Source organism: Eurytemora carolleeae, unplaced genomic scaffold, assembly GCF_000591075.1.
Source record: "Eurytemora carolleeae unplaced genomic scaffold, Eaff_2.0 scaffold251, whole genome shotgun sequence".
Classification (NCBI taxonomy): Eukaryota; Metazoa; Arthropoda; class Copepoda; order Calanoida; family Temoridae; genus Eurytemora; species Eurytemora carolleeae.
Genome location: NW_019396288.1, coordinates 61,061 through 83,069, shown reverse-complemented (window position 1 = coordinate 83,069; position 22,009 = coordinate 61,061). Strand labels below are relative to the sequence as shown.

The following is a 22,009-nucleotide window of genomic DNA, read 5'->3' as shown; positions in this document are numbered from 1 at the left end:
TAAATATAGAATACAGTGTTTTAAATATAGAATACAGTGTTCTAAATATAGAATACAGTGTTCTAAATATAGAATACAGTGTTCTAAATATAGAAAACAGTGTTCTAAATACAGAATACAGTGTTCTAAATACAGAATACAGCATTTAAATACTGTACACTGAAGATTGTGTTAAGGTTCTATAAATGAAATAAAAGTATTGCATTTTGATTTTAATAAACAGTATTTTAGAAAAGTGTCAAACTGTTCCATGCCTTGGAAATCCTAAACTTTATCTCTACCTCTATATGTATACATTTTACTCGACTTTTTAGTACATGTTAAAATTCATATCTATTTATTCAATATATTTCTATGTGTAAAATAAATATTAACTTTGTGCCAATTCAATTAAATAGAATTTTATTCGATTAAGTTAATGAAAAATTAAATAAATTAAACTATTACAAAGATTTACAAATGTACTCTTAAAAGCTTTGTCTGATCAATAATGAATGAGCTATCCGTGTAGCTCTATAAGAAATTTGATTACTTCCAACTGTGGTTTCAAGAGTTGGCTAAATGTTTTCTATAAATGAATTTGCATTACTTCAATTTCACCTTAAAAGGAATTGAGTCTTTGTAACAAACTCCGATTTTATAATACCTATATTTTTTCCACTTGATGGTGTAAACCTTTGATATTTCAAACTTAGATTTTTTCAGCTGATAGAATTCATAGTTTGAAATATCTAAGGTCTACGGCATTGGGTTACAAAGATATAGAGATTAGAAAATTATGTTTGTGACAAAGACTCAATTCCTTTAGAATTTTGAAATGTTGAATCTAAGAAAATTATGTTCTATGCGTTTTCTTCTTCTTCTTGTTTCCACTTTGTAAATCTTAAACAAGCTTTCTGCCAGGCTTTGTAGTCAGACAAACATCTACTTAGACAAATTGGTTAAAAATCATTGATTTACAGAATTTATGAAATAATTTTGTCTTTCAACTATCTTATTTCGGGGGGACACCCTGATTCTTGGGACAGGAAGTTGAGTAGAATACTCTGTATTTTAGGATTTCCAGGGGACACCCTGTTTCTTGGGACAGGAAGTTGAGTAGAATACTCTGTATATTTAGGATTTGCAGGGGACACCCTGTTTCTTGGGACAGGAAGTTGAGTAGAATACTCTGTATATTTAGGATTTGCAGGGGACACCCTGTTTCTTGGGACAGGAAGTTGAGTAGAATACTCTGTATATTTAGGATTTGCAACAAGGTTTTCCATTAATAGTACAGAGTTGCACGCATAGGATGATAAAACTATTTTATTGGTGAATTAGGGTCTCTGCTTAAATTGTCATTGAAATATTTGGTGAAGAAAAAAGTTTGTAAAACTAAAGAATTTAATTAGAAATTTATAAAGTCTCGTCCTTTGTGGGTAACCCCAAGGCACTAATGCAAGGAAAGTTATTTCAGAGGTGTGCGCATTTTTTGTACTGCAGTGTACACTCTTTGGGCGGAAAAGTGAACACAAGACGGATGTCAGAGCCTGACATGGAATCCATTTTCACAAAAAAAATCTATGAAATATTCTGGTCATAGGAAACTATAATGTGAATTATCAAAATTATCAAAATTAAATGCTTTTAACCTCCTCGGATACTCGGATACTCGGACACTGATGCATTAATTCTTGTTTACAAATTCCGCCCAAAAAGAACTGGTTTCAATATGTACGCAGAGTATACGCGACCGTAATTAACTTTCCTTGCATTAGTACCTTTGGTAACCCTATGTAATATCCCTTGGTTGTGATAAGTACCTTGTGTTTCCCGGGTTTCTTGTGAAAAATGTTCCCTGGGATCTTAAACTATTCAGTTCTTCTCTATTCTTCCATAACCCAACCTTTATGATACAAAAGCTGATTTATCTAATATATTGATAGTATCTTCTGTAGAAAAATAAACTGCTATGTATTTCTTTCAAACTCTTCTTTCAGCAAAAACTGACTAACATTATAAAACTGACGAAAGGAAAGGAAAGATTGATTTGAAATAAAGTTATCGTAAAAATGTTAATATATTTATTGCTTCATACCTGGATACCTGCTAGAGCAGCTGTACCCCATGCAGACATCTCAACATTCTCAGGTCGTTCAACAGGAAGTCCTGAGCTCAAAACTCTTAGATATTTTAAGACTATTTGTAATTGAGTTAGTTCGGTTTCTTCTCCAGTGGTTTAATTAATGCCGTCGGACATAAGACATAAGACATAAGATACAATTAGGGTGGCTCGCAAAATTTCTCCCAAATAGAGATTCAATTTATTCAGAAAAATAATGGCTTGTTCAAGAACTACGCAGGTAGGTCGATGTGAGCGGGTACAGATAACTATTTATTTACTTATGTCTTATGTATTAGTGGACTTTACTTTTGAAGAAAACTTTAATTATTAAATGAATTGAGTTTTGTCATCCAACTCTAGTATTCTAATCCATAAATCTGTGCAACGCAAATTCGTAGACATTAGATATTTCAAACTATATATTCTATTGGATCAAATGATTTAAGTTTGAAATATCAAAGATTTAAACCATCATAATGGAAAGGTAAAATAGTTAGAAAATTTAAGTATCTGGCAAAGCCTAAATTCTTTGAAAAGCTCACAATGAATATCGATTTGAGTTGATCAAGGCAATCCAAAATTCTTAGCTTCCGGAAAGCACAAATCTTTAATTAATCTATAGTTAATTGCAAAATCACATTTTAATTAAATTTGAAATAAATTGTTTCAATCTTTAAACTATTTTGTTTGATTAATCCATAATCAAGAATGTTCTTGTCTAGTAAAGAACTCCACCTTCCTAAACCGTCCTAACAGCTAGGAAATTAGGACTTTTACATATTTTTCATCCATAATGGCATGTTAAATCATACGCATAAGAATATTACCGTTTTCAGAGAATCCTATCCACAATATCTCTCTTAATTATTGCAGATAAATGAATGATACAACAATGCATCATGCATCATGTGATAAATACTTCTCACCTGTAAGATCAGCAATATATTGAAGAATAAAATCATTCTGAGCAACACCTCCATCCACAACTAGTTTATCGATCTAAATGACATACTTAGAAAATAGGGATTTTGGTATTATTTTGAAGATTTTAAAATCTTCAAAAAGAGGTGGAATAGAAAGACGACATTTGAGAAATTTATGTGTTTTTGATGTTGTTATAAAACAAATAGTTTTTTCCAGTAGTTTAAAAATCAATTTATTAATTGGGTTTGTGTAACGTGTGTACACTAAGGTTTCCATAAGTACTCCCGGGTTAGTAGTTAGGTTGGGGTTGGATTTGTGAACATCTATGTCCATGTCCTAAATTAGGCCCGGATCCTGACCAGGGCCGAATTCAGGGATAAGGATGCATCGCTTATTCTTTCAGAGTCGCTCTCTGAAAATGATCTAATGCGAATTCCTTCCCTGGACTTCCCCCCTTGTTAGGACCCGGGCCTAATTGCTGTATTTCATGTTCAATGGACTACTTGGAAGCATAACTTGAGCCTAACTGTCGTCGTCCTTTCTATTCCACAGTTTTTTGGGCCCCACTGTAAGCGGAATTTTTTTCACCTTATAGTTTGATTCTGTAAGAAATGAATCTACCAACTGTTTCTGAGTAAATGCAATACATTCTAAAATATATGATAATGAGTAGATAGGAGGTGTGATCAATAAGTTTCGCTAAAAACATATTAGGGGTGCTTGCAGAAGTCTAAACCCTGAATTCACTATATTTATACAGGATTATTTTTTAGATCAGTTGATATCAAACACATCTTTGTTGTAATGTAAGAAGCGTTCTCCCGAAAGTGATCAGCTTCGTTCGTCACAGCAAGAAAATTTTCAGAATTGTCTCAAACTTGATTCATCAGAGTCTGTTTTAGATTCTTTAAGAGCGATTAAAAGAAAAGAAGAAAGAATGAGTATTTAATGTAGGAAGGACTTTTGAGGATTTTTCTGGATTTGATTTAAATTTTAAATCCATAATCAGTGTCATCCCCTTGGTCCTATGTCAAAGACTTTGAGACAAATTTAACCCAGATATTTGTCATTTTAAATTTTGCTTTACAACTTTGTTTACAATGTAAGAATGTGTAATAAGAAGCTGTCTGGCAAACATACTTCTTGAACCCTTGCTAATATGAGTTGAACAATTTTCAATATTTTTGACCATTTTTAAGGTCTTGATAGTCTTTTTCTGCCCGGGCATGTCTTATTCCTTCAAATATTTATTTTTTCCTCCTTAACCCCAATAAACCACCATTAAAGTTCATTAAATCGTTTTATAATGCGTTCTGGATCATGTTTCAGGGTCTTTGCATCGTCTAATAGAAATATTTTTGGGTAACCGAGCCTCTGAAGTGTCCTTTTCCTCTGATCAATATTCACGATACTACTGCGCTGTGACAACGAAGCTAATCCTTCTTCAGGAGAATACGCCTTACTTCACAACCACACTGTTCCATTGAGACCGTCAGGTTAAAAGTCGTGTCACTCGAATGAAACCTTTTGCAGTAGATACATCCATGTCTAGAGATATCATAAGTTATAACAACCAATTTTAAAATCTGCACTGCGTTGCAACATATATCAATAATCAACTTGATGCCAACTTGGCCAAAAATGTATCCGGTATAAATATTAAATATAGTAAACTCTTAAAAATAAATTTTAGAGCTAAGTCTTCTAGAAGTACCCATAAGAAATTTTTAGCAAAACTTATTGATCAGACCTCGTTCATTTAAAGTGATACAAAATATAGTTTTATTCATTTTATTGTTCGGATATGAAACCATATTCATAATTAATAATTAACTTTTTAAATATAAATCTTCTGGATTACCAAGAATTGATCTCAGAAGCTGGGGTTTAGTTGTGTTTATATTCAATCCAATGAATCCTAAACATTTAAAAAGGTTTTAAAAATAATGAGTTTTAACTTCTTAACAATTGATCATGAGAAGAAACATTTCAAGGACTAATAATTGATTTAAAAAAAGTGAGTATTTACAAATTATCTTTTTTTACACGAGGTCATGATTTGAGTTTGTTACCTTTTTCATCTGACAACTTTTTAAACAGTTTTTATTATTATTTTCTTGTGATTTTTAAATATTTTCGTTTTTTATTATTAATTTATATCATTAGGACTAAAGAGGGTCAACCCAGACCGAATTATATATCTAGCGATGTATATTTGTTTATGAACAAAGTTAACAAATGAGAGTAGAATTATAAAGAGGAAAATAGGAATATTTTCATTATTATTCTATTACTAATAATAAGGCAGCTCAGGATTTATTTCTACTTTTAAAAAATACAAAGTTAAAAAAGGACCTATCTAATCAATTACTTCCACTTCCACTCTTTTCTTAAAAATTCTACTCTACCTCCATACAGTGAAAACTTATAATGTTTAGACCCTTACCCAACCCAACCCAACTAAAATGTCTTTTTAATTTGAAACAAAAAACCTTTGATTAGAAGTTATTAAATCCTATGGAATATTCTTAGAATTTGAGCTGTGTACTGTACTGTACTGTACTGTACTGTACTGCACTGTACAGTGTACAGTGTACAGTTCTAAGAATAACTAACCTGCAGTGGCAGAGGGGTCTAATACCGGTTTCTGCATTCCATTGAATCCTAGAAAGAACTTGAGTCTTTGCCATAAACTAAGATGTTCTAATCCCTTTATCTTTGCAACCCAATTCCGTAGACCTCAGATATTTCAAACTATGAATTCTGGTAGATCAAATAATCTAAGTTTGAAATATCAAAGATCTGCACCATCAAGTTGCTAAGATATAGGGATTAGAAAATTGAGTTTGTGACAAAGACTTAATTCCTTTAATATGAATGTAAATATGTGAATTTGTAGTTTGAATCAATAAAAATATAATTATCCCACCATTTGAAATTTTATATTTTGTAAGATTTTAAATATTTTTTATTTAGTCAAGCCTTGTCTAGATCTAGAGATGGACATCGTTTTCTTGGTGCACAGTCGTCAGAGTAAATACTTTACAAAATGCAAAAACTCAAATAAAATAAGTTTTGAAATACAATTTACATCTTCGAATTTTATAAAGCCTCTTTATATAAAAGTAAAAAAGAGTTAAAATAAAAAAAAATATATAATCGATGCTCATCTTTAGCTGAATCTGTTTACACATATCTGTTTTAATTAAATATTTTAAATAAAGAAAATAAGGTAACCTGGAACAAAATATACTCCTCCACAGTCTGCAACAGAATTCACTATCTCACTGCAATATTAATGATTAGGCAAAAAAATATGTTATTATTAAATTGTTTTTTTAGAAGTTTTTAAACTTTATAATTTTTTAGGCGTAAAGCACTGCAGTATTGATAACTCTAAATTTGCAATCATATTTGATTTCATAGATTTCACATTTTTTATCAGAAGGTTGAAAGTGAAAAAAACCCATATTTTCAAACTTTTTCGAATATTTGATGGTGTCGATATATATTGTTTAAGGTTTTACAATTACTAATAAAATAAACATTGAAAATCAAAAACTAGCCAAAACAAAAAAAACAGAAAAATGTAGGTTGTATACTTTGAAAAAGAAAAAAAATATATTTTAACTTATAACGGACCAAAAAGGCAGCATTTAGCTCCTTATTTGAAAGAAAATCCAGGTTAATACCTGATATCGTTGAAATCCAGGTTAATACCTGATATCGTTGAAATCCAGGTTAATACCTGATATCGTTGAAATCGTCAAAAAGTTGAACAGACCTTCCCCAGTCCAGTATTACTCCGGTATCGTGTACAGACCCTGTTACGGGTTTAAGGAAAAATAGAAATATAGAAAATGGGAAAATCTATGTGTTCATATGTCCCTCGGCCACAAAACAGATGCGACAACAATTTGTTTGTTTATATTCAATAAACGTCAAAACAGCTAAACCCACCGGGCCAGGGAAGGGTCATGGACCGTCAAAATTAAAGAACGTGTCCCTGAAAATAAGTCGAAATTTATTATATTTGAAAAGACCTCAATTTGAACAATTTATTTTGGAGAACAATGACAAAATGGCGACTTAAAGAACAACTCTTTAAATCTAAAATTTTCCTAGTAAACGGGCGCAAAGCGCCCCAGAAGCCTTGTAAATTAAATTGAAAAAAAAATTTCTCAATCATGTTGTGAGAGTTTTTTTTTTATTAGAGGGGGTGATAACGTTAGTGTAACCCTGTCTTTTATTGTCTTAAAACACTCAGAATTTCCTTCCTTCTGCTAGATGAACAACTTCCTAAAAGTTAGTATGTATCAAGATACTAATGCAAGGAAAGTTAATTGCGGTCGCGTATACTCTGCGTACATATTGAAACCAGTTCTCTCTGGGCGGAATTTGCAAACAAGAATAGATGCATCAGTGTTCGTTTAGTATCCGAGGAGGTTAAAAGCATTGAATTTTGATAATTTTGATAATTCACATAATAGTTTCCTATGACCAGAATATTTCATTTATTTTTTTTGTGAAAATGGATTCCATGACAGGCTGTGACATCCGTCTCGTGTTTACTTTTCCGCCCAAAGACAGTACACTGCAGTACAAAATGTGTATACCTCTGAAATAACTTTCCTTGCACTAGTACCTTGGTATATATAAAGTTCTGATTATATTGGTCGCATTAAAATATGGAGTAAATGCAATAGTTTTGTTTATTTTTTAGACGGGATAAGTTTTTAGACGGGATAAGTTTTTTGACGGGATAAGTTTTTCAGAATTTTCCAATTTTCTGGAGAATTAAGGAAATGTTCAGATAAGACTCAGCAGGCGTGAAATGTTGCATTCTTTTTATTTGTTTTGGGAAATATATCTTTTATCTCAAATATAATCCTGTCAGTTTAAGATTAATAAAGAGAAGGGGCCAACTTTTGACCCCAGGAAAGGATTATGAATGCTCAGAATTACAAAATATGCCTTGATGTAAATCCGCATAAAAACTTCGTTTTATCGAAGAGAAAATACTGATACATTTAGCAGTACCATTAAAAGTTAAAATAGAAGATGCGCCCTAATAGACTAGTATTATAATAACTTAACTTACCTCTTTTATTTTCCAGCCGATGATTGGAATCAACCCATTCATAGAAGCATGAGCTGAGGCGGTAACAACATCTGTCAAAGTAGAAAACCATTTATTTTAAAAAGGTCAACAAGGAACAAGGGAACCAATTAAACCTTAAGTTTTGTCAAGTAAGTATGGAATATCCTCATATTTCTTGCAGTGCAGAGTTTTTAATTCTTACAATAGTCCTCTTTTTGTCTGCCGTAAATGCGCAAGTACCTTTATACAAAATATAGTTCACGTAGAAAAAAATAGAATATCTTATTGCTTGATGATCCGACGACAAAGGCCTGAAGGATAGATTTGTAAATCGGACAAACTTTAATTTGAAATTCACTTCAAATTGTGTTTTCTGTGTCCGAATTCAATTAATTTAAGCCGCGTTTCAAAACCCTCAAAAGCCGGTTTTAATTGAGCGCCGGTTTCAATCTTGAAAAATTGAATACAATTTTAAGTGGAACCAACAATATTTGAGCCGCGGCTTATATTTAAGCTACGGCTCATATTCTTTAAGTTCGGCCTCAGTTTTACTCTATTCAGCCACTCCCTTTAAGCGACAAGACTTAGAGAAGAAAGCTTTAGTCTTATTTCAGAGAATTTTGAGTGATTATTTCCTGCAGCTTAATTAGTCTATCATTACTTTGACCCATCATTTAGTTATAAGTACAAGAACTAAAAAGATTATATTTAATGCAGGAGATCAAATACAACCTATTTTATTGTAAAACTCAAGTATTTTTAGTATTTCCTGGGTTAAAATAACTTTTGCTAAATTTTATATTGTTTTCGCTAATGTCTATAGCGTTAAAAACCCAGTTATTTTTGGTTGTTAGTGTGTAAAGTTAATGATTAAATTACCAATAAATGATCCTGTCCCCATGGTAATCTTTGCTGCTCCTAGCTGTGTACAACCTACAAATGTCAAAATATTTTAATTATTTATTTATTTTACGTCTTTTGTTTAAAGGGACTGCAACCCTCCATTTAGAGTAAAAATATGGATCAGTCTTCAGTGAAAACCAGAAAACTACATAATAATAAAACAACATTAATGTAATAATTAAATGTATTTGATGTTGTATCAAAGCAGTATGTTTTGAATGAACGCTTATTAAATCACTAATTTCGCGAAACGTGCCAATGTTCACACTCCACAATTTCTGTATCTCATGCTCATTAGGCTTTTTATAAATTTATTGGAACAGTAATATTCCTATTTCAGAGTTTTCTGGTTATCACTACCATCGACATGATGGTAGTTGGGATAATCAAGACTTGGTCTGTTACCAACGAGGTTTTAGTGTATAGAGTGATGCTGTACTCTAATCCTTTACTAATTTTATAGGCCATCAACAATACCGAGAGCGTACTACATATTTGTTTATTATAAGGAGATTCTGGCCTAACCCAAGAAATATATAGACCAGGAACCGCCATATCTGATGCGTCAAATCTGTGTACTGCAGTGGGAGAAGATCAAAACAAAGAATTCAGGGGCAAAACATCAATTATGTGGGAGGGGGATAATAAGATATATTGCTATCGTAGAAATAAATAATGATTATAATGATTATTCAAATTGTGAAACTTTATATGGTAAAACTCCTTGGCCTAACCTACAGTTTATCAATATAAGTAAACAGTTGTAAGTGTAAACAGTACAGCTAACTGAGCAAACAGGTAGAGAACTATCATCCCCCCTGTCTTTACCAACTGGTATGGATTCATATCCGTCCTTAAAACGGTTATATTTGAAGGGGGGTTTGTTGAGGTTTGATTTGTTATTGCTATCATCAATCTATATAGATATAATTTAATTTGCTTGTCTGTCTGTTTGTTTATGTGTTTGTGACCGACAAGCGTCAAAACGGCTGAATCGATCGGGCCAACGTTTTTGTGGGACGTTATAAATTTCGTGTTTTCGTTTTCAAAATTCAAGAGAAAATCGATTAACGAACAATATTAAAAATTAAAATAGGAGATGGGCACAGTGTAGTAATTATGCAAAGCACTAGCACATAACATAATACGCGTATACCTGAGCCGAATACTGAGGCTGATTGATCTGCTAGAACTGCTCTGATAGGTATACTAATACCAAGCAGGTCAGCTGAAGTTGACCCAAAATGATCCCCGCAGGAACTCACTATCCGGGGCATCATGGATTCTAAATATTCATAAATATATTGGAAAAGGGATTAAAGAAGAGATTTTTTCTAAGATGGATTTTTTTCATGCAAAAAATATTTTTTTAATTTCAATTTTTTTATAGTATTATAAATGTTAACATAACTGAAACTTAATGTCAAAAATGTTACAGTTTATCAGTTTAGATTAGTTTATCCTTCAGATTAACCGTTTAAAAGTTGGAGGATAGTGTTTTCCGTCAAGTTTTAGACAACTTAAAAAATGTACAGGCATATTTACCTGAAATATTTAAAAATGAATATATCCAGGAATATATTTACCTGTAATATTAAACAATAAATATATCCAGGAATATATTTACCTGGAATATTAAACAATAAATATATCCAGGAATATATTTACATTGAATATTGAACAATGAATATGTCAAGAAATATATTTAACTGGAATAATTGAACAATGAATATATCCAGGAATATATTTACCCGGAATATTTAACAATGAATATATCCAGGAATATATTTACCTGAAATATTAAACAATGAATATATCCAGGAATATATTTACCTGGAATATTTAACAATGAATATATCCAGGAATATATTTACCTGGAATATTAAACAATGAATATATCCAGGAATATATTTACCTGGAATATTTAACAATGAATATATCCAGGAATATATTTACCTGGAATATTAAACAATGAATATATCCAGGAATATATTTACCTGGAATATTAAACAATGAATATATCCAGGAATATATTTACCAGAAATATTTAACAATACATATATCCAGGAATATATTTAACTGAAATATTTAACATTAAATATATCCGGGAATATATTTACCAGAAATATTTAACAATAAATATATCCAGGAATATATTTACATTGAATATTGAACAATGAATATATCCAGGAATATATTTACCTGGAATATTAAACAATGAATATATCCAAGATGCGTATTCCATGGTGAAAGGATCAAACATTCCAGTGGCAGCAATGTTAGAAATCTGAAAATGTATAAATTTTATTTTAAAAGGAATTATTCAATTTTATTCTGCTATTTCTACTCTATAGTCTATATCCCCTTTGAGAATTCAATAACACTTCCTTTAAACAGCTTAAAAATCCCAATAAAAAACATTGGCAGGTGTCCCATTCAAATTACAATTATATGATAAAAATGTTTCATGAGTTTACATTTAAATTTTAAGAAATTAATTTAAGAAGTTTTTTTGGCACCTTCAAGATCAAAGAATAATTTAAAGGCGTGTCTTACACATCATGCTACGTGGAATACCCTGTAGATAAAATGCTATACTGAGAATTAGAAAACTCTGAAATAGGAAAATGACTTTCAAACTCGAGTTATGATTTTTAAAGACCCAGCAATTGGGTGGTAGTGTAACAACCCATTTCACCTAATCAGGGATTTCTAAGGTATTATAGTAAAACTATTTCCGCTGTAAAACATCAAATACCCTAAAACATTGATTAGATATTGTCTTTCTATTCCAGACATTTCTGGTTCTGCCTGTATAATGGATTATTTAAATTTATTATAACTGACCTCTGTCATATGTTTCCCTGTAAGGTTATAAAGCAGCCAGGAGTCAACACAACCAAACATTAAATCATCTGAACAGTGTTCAACGATTAAAATAACTTTTATTTTCATTTTTAAAAATAATTTTTAGCGTCAAACATGATGGGATGGATCGGGTTAAAACTAAAAACTGAATATTTAGACGAAACATGTTATCATGATGAACTTGAAGAAACTATATTATAATAATTTAAAAGACCCTCCATTTATAAATTTTCATGGTTGATTTAAAACGATACCCTTTAAAGTTTTCATGATCAGGACTGAACGAGATGTGGTTTCTTTATAAAAGATTTCTGCTACAGTAGCAATGGAGGAAATTTACAGAATTTAACACTTTTCAAGCTAGAAAAACGACGATTTCTTCCACATTATTGATCATTTTAAGGTTTATAGAGTACTGTTGTGAATCAGGCATAGCCTCTACAAATAGGAACACTTGAATTTAAAACGGAAACCCTATAGATTAGAAACAAAAATTAGGTTAAATAGACATTTATTCTATCAGCTCAGGAATAAAAAAATAAAAGTACAACATTTCTCGTTATTAAACTCTAAATGTTTGTAATGTATATTAGTATACACAAAACTATTTTGAGCTTTGTAATAATCAAATTTCTTAAAAGTTTTGAGCTTGTGTAACGATGAATAAGAAGTTATTTTTGATAAATACAGATAAAATTCCACAACTGCTTCTGTGCACGATACTTCAAATACAAAACATTTTGAATTTTAATAGAATGCATTTATTGCATATGACTAGCTTTTGAATTCTAAAAGTGCATGGATGTATTTTTTTGCATATTTTTTAATAACATTTTTTTCACAAAATACCTTTTTGAGCAGCTTCCCTGAGCCCTGGAATATTATCTAGTGCCCAGACTAGACGGAGTATAACCAATCCATTGAAAAGAGTGAAAATACTAGCAGCCTGATATCTATATCAAAGAAAAACACTAAGAATGCTAGAAAAAAAATTGGAATGAGTTTTTTATTTCATTTAAACGAGTAAGCTATCCCCCAAAAATTATAAAATTTAGATATAAATGAAACTGGTTTTGACGGACGTATTGATTGATTGCAAAAGGAATGTACGTCAAAACTTTTGGCTTGTAAATCCCACGCTCAAGCATCCTCCTAACTCCTAACTCCTAATTCCTAACTCCTAACTGATTAAATCAACTCCTCCTCTTGGTTATCCCTAGGTAGTAGGTGTCACTAGGTACTCCATGCAAAGATAACGTAGTTCAGGGATCAATGGCTATTCCCCCCCATTTAAAAGTTCTCAGAGTTAAAATCGAAATCAAGTTGTAGATTAGATTGCTTTCTATATGTTAAGATATTTTTTGATTAAATACCTTGGCATTCTTGTAATCCAGTGTAATATTTTTCCTCCCAATCTCAGCGCTCTTATACTATAGAAACCATGTCATATTTTAATATTTGGTGTTTTAAGAAAAGTTTGATAAAGTTGCATCATGCAGAAACAAAAAAGAGTCTTTAATGACGACAACAAAAAAAGAGACTTTAATGACGACAACAAAAAAAGAGACTTTAATGACGACAACAAAAAAAAGACTTTAATGACGGCAACAACAAAAAAGAGACTTTAATGACGACAACAAAAAAAGAGACTTTAATGACGACAACAAAAATCTAGATGTATTCATTAAAAAAAGAGACTTTAATGACGACAACAAAAATCTAGATGTATTCATCAAAATGTTAAATTTTGTCTTTCGCTTTTAATGAATCAATAAAAGTCAGTTGCTGGGAACCAAAGATTGAAGAAAATATAACAAAATAAATATTGTAAACTACAGTCGTCACAACCTACAGACATATAAACCATGTTTGAATTCCTGAAGCTTTTATTCCACATTTTCACTAAACTATCAGCCCGTAGATCTTTCCAGGTTATCAGGTTGTGAAACGGTCTATAAATAAATTATAAACATATTTTTGATAATTATTTTTATATTATTGACTATTTGTTATTTAATAACATAGCATGAAGAAAATAATATTTTTGCATCACAATAAGAATGTTTTTGCATCACAATAAGAATGTTTTTGCATCACAATAAGAATGTTTTGCATCACAACCTTCTTAGAAAACGATCAGATTTCTACAGAATTATGAAAGTAAAAAATGTCAGAACTAAATTAACGACAACACGATGAGCTCAAAGTTTCTCATGCAAGGGATTAAAGAGTAACGTTTGGAAAGTTGGTTTAAAGGGAGTGACCGGCCAGACATAGTAGTTGAGCTGAGAGTGTAGTATTGTAGAGATCTTTTATAGGTTTCATTTACGACCTTTAATTCTCCAAAATTTTCCTTTTGAAGGATACGTTTAAAGAATCGGTCTTTAAAAATTCATTAGAATACGTCGGTAAAAATGTATCCACTACCATGTATAGCCGGTCACTCCCTTTAAGTTAACAATCCCTTTAAGATTAACCTTCCAGTAGATTTCGACCAGCAAGTGAACGTTCCTCGTTGACAGGAGATACCCAGACCCGACACATCCTCTCTAGGTACATTGGATACACAGGTTTCTAGTACCTAGAGAATACAGAGGATACACAGGTTTCTAGTGCCTAGAGAATACAGAGGATACACAGGTTTCTGGTACCTAGAGAATACAGGGGATAATAAGGTTTTTAGTACCTAGAGAATAAAGAGGATACACAGGTTTCTAGTACCTCGAGAATACAGGGGATACACAGGTTTCTAGTGCCTAGAGAATATAGAGGATACACAGGTTTCTAGTACCTAGAGAATACACAGGTTTCTGGTACCTAGATAATACAGGGGATACACAGGTTTCTAGTACCTAGAAAATACACAGGTTTCTAGTAACCTAGAGAATACAGAGGGTACACAGGTTTCTAGTGCCTAGAGAATACAGAGGATACACAGGTTTCTGGTACCTAGATAATACAGGGGATACACAGGTTTCTAGTACCTAGAGAATACACAGGTTTCTAGTAACCTAGAGAATACAGAGGATACACAGGTTTCTAGTGCCTAGATAATACAGAGGATACACAGGTTTCTAGTACCTAGAGAATACAGGGGATACGCAGGTTTCTAGTACCTAGAGAATACAGAGGATACACAGGTTTCTAGTACCTAGAGAACACAGGGGATACACAGGTTTCTAGTACCTAGAGAATACAGGGGATACACAGGTTTCTAGTACATAGAGAACACATGGGATACACAGGTGTCTAATACCTTATAGAGAACACAGGGGATACACAGGTTTCTAGTACCTAGAGAACACAGGGGATACACAGGTTTCTAGTACCTTGAGAACACAGGGGATACACACAGGTTTCTAGTACATAGAGAACACAGAGGATACACAGGTTTCTAGTGCCTTATAGAAAACACAGGGGAAACACAGGTTTCAGTACCTAAAGAATAAAAGGGATACACAGGTTTCTAGTACCAGATAATACAGGGCATACACAGGTTTCTATTACCTAGAGAATACAGGGGATACACAGGTTTCTAGTACCAGAGAATACAGGGGATACACAAGTTTCTAGTACCTAAAGCATACAGAGAATACATAGGTTTCTAGTACCTAGAGAATACAGGGGATACACGTAACACAGGTTTCTAGTACTTAAAGAATACCTTGATATATCTCAACCCATTCTGGTTTTAAATTTACTTGATCTATCTTTACCTTGACAACTTTATTCCAAAGAATATCTGGATCTATCTCAACCCATCCTGGTTTGGGATTTACTAGATCTACCTTCTCAACACAGCTATAGCAAACCTCACCTAAATAACATGAAGCTAAAGTAAACTGCAATTTAAAATCATGCATTTTCTCAAACTCCTTTGTTTAATTTAACATCTATTTATATAAAAGAAAAGGTTTAACATCCTGATATTCATCCAAACAAATATGCTTCAATTACTCCGATGTATGAAAACTAAGCCAATGGGGTTACGGGATAACAAGACCAGTAATTGCACATTAAAGAACAGAATTCATATTTTGTAGTCCCTTTATCTTTGCAATCTGATGGTGTAAACCTCTGATATTTAGAACTTAGGATATTTGATCTAACAGGCCCATAGTTTAAAATATTAAAGGTCTCTGAAATCATGTTGCAAAGATATAGGGATTTCAAAATTAGAGTTTGTGGCCAAAACAATTTCCTTTGACATACTTCCTGACGTCTATGGAAAGGAGAATAAAATGATAAAATTAATTGCTGAAACAAAAACATCCTTGATACCTTTATTGTTGTAGAGAAAACTTCTAAGGGTTGTTGTACCAACATCCAAACCTAACACGTACTAAACAAATAAATATCAGTACATAAATGTTTAAACTTGAAATAATGGGCCAGGATAGTACTCAACGGGGATGGAACCGTGAAGGTGTACCGTGTACGCTTGATCAGATATAAATTGAATAATGGAATTTGAGCAATCTGATCTAGCATTAACTGAACTGGGGTATGACCTGCAGTACGGTATTTGTTTTGTTTTAATTTAGTATTGCGTTGTAGTCAGAAATTTGGACGTGATTGATTTTTCTTGGATGGTTTTTCGCAAAATAGAATGTGAAATAAAATTTAACAGTTGAAAATATGAAAGTATAGTTTTAGTTGGCTTTATTTTGGGTCGTTTTTATAGTTATAAAGAAACCCTGGCTATAGAATCGTTTTAAAAAACAATCGAAAAACGATGGGTCACAACGAACGAACCATTCGTTTTAACTTTAAAAAAACGAAAAAACGAAACAACAGAGCAACAAAACGATCGTTTTTTACATTGCAAATCAATACGAGTTTTTACTTATAATTTCCTTTTATACATTTTTTTTTATCGAGGAAAATGAACGTAGTATTTTATGACTTAAGGTTTCCAGACCTTTTTTATACAGTCAGAAAATTTTAAGAATGCCATCTGTCATGGTTTTTTATAGAGGAAAATGACTTTAATGTTTTCTGACCTAAGGTTTTTTTGTTTTCAGATACAAAAATGTATTTTATTGTTAACGAAGGGTCGTCGTTTATAGCGATCGAAAAAAATTAAAAACTACCAACCTTCGTTAACAAAATGAGGAACGAAAACAAAAAAGACCTACGATTTTCAATTTCAAAAGACGATTTGTTTTTAAACAGTTTTTACGTCGTTAAAAGACGAAACGGTCGTTTTTTTCCGGTCCTATGCACACTGCATTAGACCGTAGTACGTGACAAAGTGAAGATAAAAATTACATAGAGTGGTATTCCCAGATATCAATTAGTATTCCCGGTGTATACACTATACAGTCAGATATCAACTAGTATTCCCGGTGTATTCACTATACAATCAGATATCAACTAGTATTCCCGGTGTATACACTATACAGTCAGATATCAACTAGTATTCCTGGTGTATACACTATATACAATCAGATATCAACTAGTATTCCCGGGGTATACACTAAACAGTCAGATATCAACTAGTATTCCCAGTGTATACACTATACAGTCAGATATCAACTAATATTCCCAGTGTATACACTATACAGTCAGATATCAACTAGTATTACCGGTGTATACACTATACAGTCAGATATCAATTAGGATTCCCGGTGTATTATACAGTCAGATATCAACTAGTATTCCCAGTGTATACACTATACAGTCAGATATCAACTAGTATTTTTAACTAATTTGCATATATTTTTCTACTTGATAACAAAAAAGCGTAAATAACAAATTGGAACATATTATTAAAAGCAAAAATTACATCGAAAAATATATGAAAGTAAAGTATTTCAGCATCAGAACAGATTAAACCAAAAACGATACATCGTGAACCTTAATGTATGATACAAACAAAAAATACATCAGCCTATCTGTATTCAACAAACATTAAATAAAAACATGAGACGAAAAAGACGACCTGAAATTTGTATCATCTGATGGTTGAATTTAATCGATCTTCTGTCATAAATATAGTCCTTTCGTGGCTTTGTAATGGTTGGGCAGAAAAAAGCAAGTTTTATAGTACAGCAGGGATCCAAAAATATAGGAAACAGACAGTAAAAATTCTGTACAGTCGTCACTGAAGTCTCATGAGTTGTGGAAAACCCTGTTTGTGTGAAACTAAACAAACAATATTTGAACAAACAACATACCTTACTCATCATTGTTTTCTCATTTTTCTGAAAAAAGATATTTTATTAGTACAATGTGCAGTAATTCAAATAGACACAAAAATAAAAAATATATTTGAATAATATTAACAATACATCGCTTTAATTGTCAAATCGTCAATTCCATACTTTTTCTTCTTTAAATTATTATGTTTAGTGGAATGCACTTAAGTTTAAAATATATTGATGTTATTTGAAATCTATCAAAATAGCACAGAAATTCTAATTGAGAAATATATGTTCACACAATATTGATGATTTGTTATCACATTCTGTACAAACTGCAGGAGAAACTAAAGTCTGATTTAGAAACAGGTTTTCTTCTCAATTCACCCTGGGAGTAGGAGATAATTCTACTTTAGAGAGATAACATTCAATAAATATTCAACATTACAGTTTTAAGTCCATCAGACCATAAGAAAAGATACAATCAACAACCATCGAGATATTAGTAATAGAGGGGGCATCTGGAATTTTAGACTTCTTGTTGTACAGCTACTGTACACAATGACCCGATCAGAAATTCAACCTGGGGGATCACAATTCGTAAATTAGTGTTTTAAGACATTATAGTTTGAATCCGAAGCCTACAATATGCAAGCAAAGAAAACAAGCCCATATGATTTTTGTAGAAAAATGAGACATGACAAATAGAGAAAAAAATAAAATCCTTCTCAATAACATCTTGCTTCTTATCAAATTCTTTACTTCTGAAATCTACATTGTGCATTAACTCTTAGTAATATACAGAGCGTCCCATATCATATTAGATTATCTCCAATCTTTAGCGCCAAAATACGCACATGATACTCGAAAAATCTAGCATTTTCTGCAAAAAAAAAATTCTATTAGCCTTATTAAATTTTTCAAAATGATTTATTCTTCTTAAATTTTCTGATTTGTCCCCCAAATCGTAGTTTAGACTCATTGACGCGGTCTTATTTGATGTGGGACACCCTGTATGTTTCTGACTTTTAGAATGAAAAGCAATTCTCAACTAATAATAGATCTAAATTAGGTTAGACTTAATTTTAAAGTTATTGAAGAACTGAAAACTGTTGAAATATTTATTTTACATAAATGAACTTAACGTGAAACAAGTAATTTTTAAATATAAATAATCTATTGGTTGTGTAGGAGAACCAGTTTTGAAAGCTTTTGACGCAATCCATTTTTTTACATTTTGGTTCACTGCATATAAAAATTGGGTTTTTTGTCTTCCAGATAACTTGTTCTATCCACTCTTTTCGTATGTTATGAAAAATTTCTGAACCCGAAACATCGCTGTTTAAACAATTCTTGACACTACAATATCTCATTGTTGAAAATATTAAAATTAACTGTCCACAAAATACCGTACAAATAGATGTACTTAAGATTAAACCCACTGTACTCTATGATACCAACTCAGTCATAAGGAAACATTTTTCGACAAATTTCACTGTACAGTATAAACCTAGCCAGGCAAAACTAGGAGAGTTATGCCCGCCCCCTGTTAACAACCAACAAAGTATTTTATATTGTTACAGTAAGCATGTTGTTTATTCACCTAGGGATATGGAAAAATGTTAAAATCAGCGCCAAGATATGATTTGCTCTTAATATTCTGATATTAAGCAAAACATAAAAAATATTGAGGGCTTTTTAATTTTTGAGGTATGAGTATTTTAAGTCTGAAAATATGTCTAAAGGGACTTTACGCGTAATTTCAAGTGACCCTCAATTAAAAAAGATGTCAATACCCGATTCACAAGGGCACCCTTACACAAGCTTTTGTCTGATCAAGTATGAATTAGATAACATCGTTTAGAATTTTAAACAACTTTATTTTCAATTTTTGGTTTCTCTACAAAAGGGACTTGCGCATTTCTACTGCAGGAAAACATACAGGAATTATCGGAATGAATTACTTTCAAGCCTAGAAAAATGAAAATATCTTCCGCAAAATGTATCAGATAAATGCTTCAAGGGTACTGATGTAAATCGTGCATTGTCATCTATGCAAAAAAGTTTTTTTTATTACGTTTATTACATTAAAACATTTTGTACAAGAGTGAAGAGTTTAACTTTATTTAGTTGTTGTCAATAGCACAGTGTACACTGTACATTCCATTTCGTATAAGTTCTATGCTTCTATGGATATACAGGGTTACCCAGAAAGAATGAGACTTTTATGACGACTTAAAACTCTTTAAATATGACAATGGTCCGTATACCTGGTCCCCATACATGGTCGCATACCTGGTCCGTATACCTGGTCCGTATACCTGGTCCGTATACCTGGTCCGTATACCTGGTCCATATACCCGGTCCGTATACCTGGTCTGTATACCTGGTCCGTATATCTGGTCCGTATACCTGGTCGGTATACACTATACCTGGTCCGTATACCTGGTTCGTATACCTGGTACGTATACCAGGTCCGTATACCTGGTCCGTATACCTGGTCCGCATACCTGGTCTGTATACCTGGTCCGTATACCTATTGTTTTAAATCTATGTTTGCGATCCTTCCCACTTAAGTATTAACCGTGATGAACGCAATGCTTCTAAATAAGAATGCAAATCCCTGTATTTGATGCAAAGTCATTGGTAACCAATTTTAGTCTTTATCTGAACAGTATGCAGAGTGACAATGTATACAATGATTTGCCCAAAATCTCCACTCTCCGTGATTTTACAAGAAGAAGAAGCGTTGCATTACAAATCAAGACATGTTTTTTTAATTTAACTAGACATTTTTTGTTTCGTTTTTTTTACAATTTGATAGTCTAATCGACTGTAAGTTACCCGTCTTCTGATGGATGACATTGCAATAAAACATACAATAAAGTACCAATAAAAAAGTATTGAGAAATAAATTAAAGGAGATAAAGTCAGGACTTCTCAAGCAAAGATTTTTTTCGAAGGCATTCTTTATCTGTATATAAATATAAAAAGTAGTAATCAATATTTAAAAATATCTCGTCCCTGGACAATTTTGCCTAGAATTTTGATCTAAAGAGAACCTGGAGGGATGTTCTTAGTCTGGGTTCAAAATTTTAACTTGAGTGGGTTGACTTTTCAGGGAAAACTCAAAGCAAAGCTGGAGTTCCAAGCTAGTATCACATAAAAAACCATTTAATTGTATACTGTAAGACTGTGATCTTTTTGAGAGGAGGAAATCGTCCTTTTTAATGAAGGAATATGACATGTGTTTGATATTCTGGAAAAAAAATTTGCATCCCAACTCGAAATTTAAAAGATTCAAATGAATAAAAATTCAAAAAGATATTGTTCGGTTCAAAGGAACTAATTACTCACCTGAAACTTGAATTTTTTAATTTTCCATCTAATTGAAATATAAAATAAAGGTACATGGCATTGCATGATGCTGCATATAAAAATATTAAAATTGATCTAAAATTATTTTTACATCTAAGTTTACATTTCGCAAAATCTAAAATCTGCAGAATCTGACCTAACATATTTTCTTAAATTAACAATTTTGCCTTAAAATTTCAAAAAGTTTAGAGTTTTATTTCTATTATATAGAATGTTATCTAAAAAGTGTAGATTTTGATCCAACAAGTGATGATTTGAGTAAAAATATTTGATTTGAAAGTTCGATCACGAAATGTGTAAGGTTCAGACCTTAAAGGAGATGAGTAGGATTCAGGTTGGGGATGAGTATGATTTAGGTTAGGGATGAGTAGGATTCAGGTTGGGGATGAGTATGATTTAGGTTAGGGATGAGTAGGATTCAGATTAGAGATGAGTAGGATTCAGGTTGGGTATGAGTAGGATTCAGGTTAGGGATGAGTAGGATTCAGGTTAGGGATGAGTAGGATTCAGGTTAGGGATGAGTAGGATTCAGGTTAGGGATTAGTAGGATTCAGGTTAGGGATGAGTAGGATTCAGGTTAGGGAT

The 22,009-nt window shown here is 32.0% G+C and overlaps 1 protein-coding gene across 2 annotated transcripts; it reads right to left on the bottom strand.

The window, feature by feature from the left end:
• Positions 1-418: 418 nt before the first annotated feature.
• LOC111700203 (putative glycerol kinase 5) lies at positions 419-18,105 on the bottom strand. 2 transcript variants are annotated; one of them, XM_023471060.1, is made up of 23 exons: positions 18,083-18,105; positions 16,185-16,245; positions 15,620-15,720; positions 14,381-14,484; positions 13,781-13,855; positions 13,277-13,333; positions 12,753-12,856; positions 11,883-11,950; positions 11,238-11,322; positions 10,192-10,320; positions 9,012-9,065; positions 8,133-8,203; positions 7,309-7,330; positions 6,780-6,855; positions 6,269-6,318; positions 5,648-5,695; positions 4,893-4,949; positions 3,620-3,681; positions 3,034-3,106; positions 2,081-2,151; positions 1,806-1,888; positions 803-924; positions 419-600 (listed from the first exon to the last, which is right to left on the bottom strand). In XM_023471060.1, exons 1-22 carry the CDS (start codon positions 18,092-18,094, stop codon positions 843-845), a joined length of 1,545 nt encoding a protein of 514 aa, XP_023326828.1. In that variant the 5' UTR covers positions 18,095-18,105; the 3' UTR covers positions 419-600; positions 803-842. The 2 variants fall into 2 exon arrangements, with proteins under 2 accessions (XP_023326828.1, XP_023326829.1); XM_023471061.1 differs by lacking the exon at positions 4,893-4,949.
• Between the last annotated feature and the right edge of the window lie 3,904 nt (positions 18,106-22,009).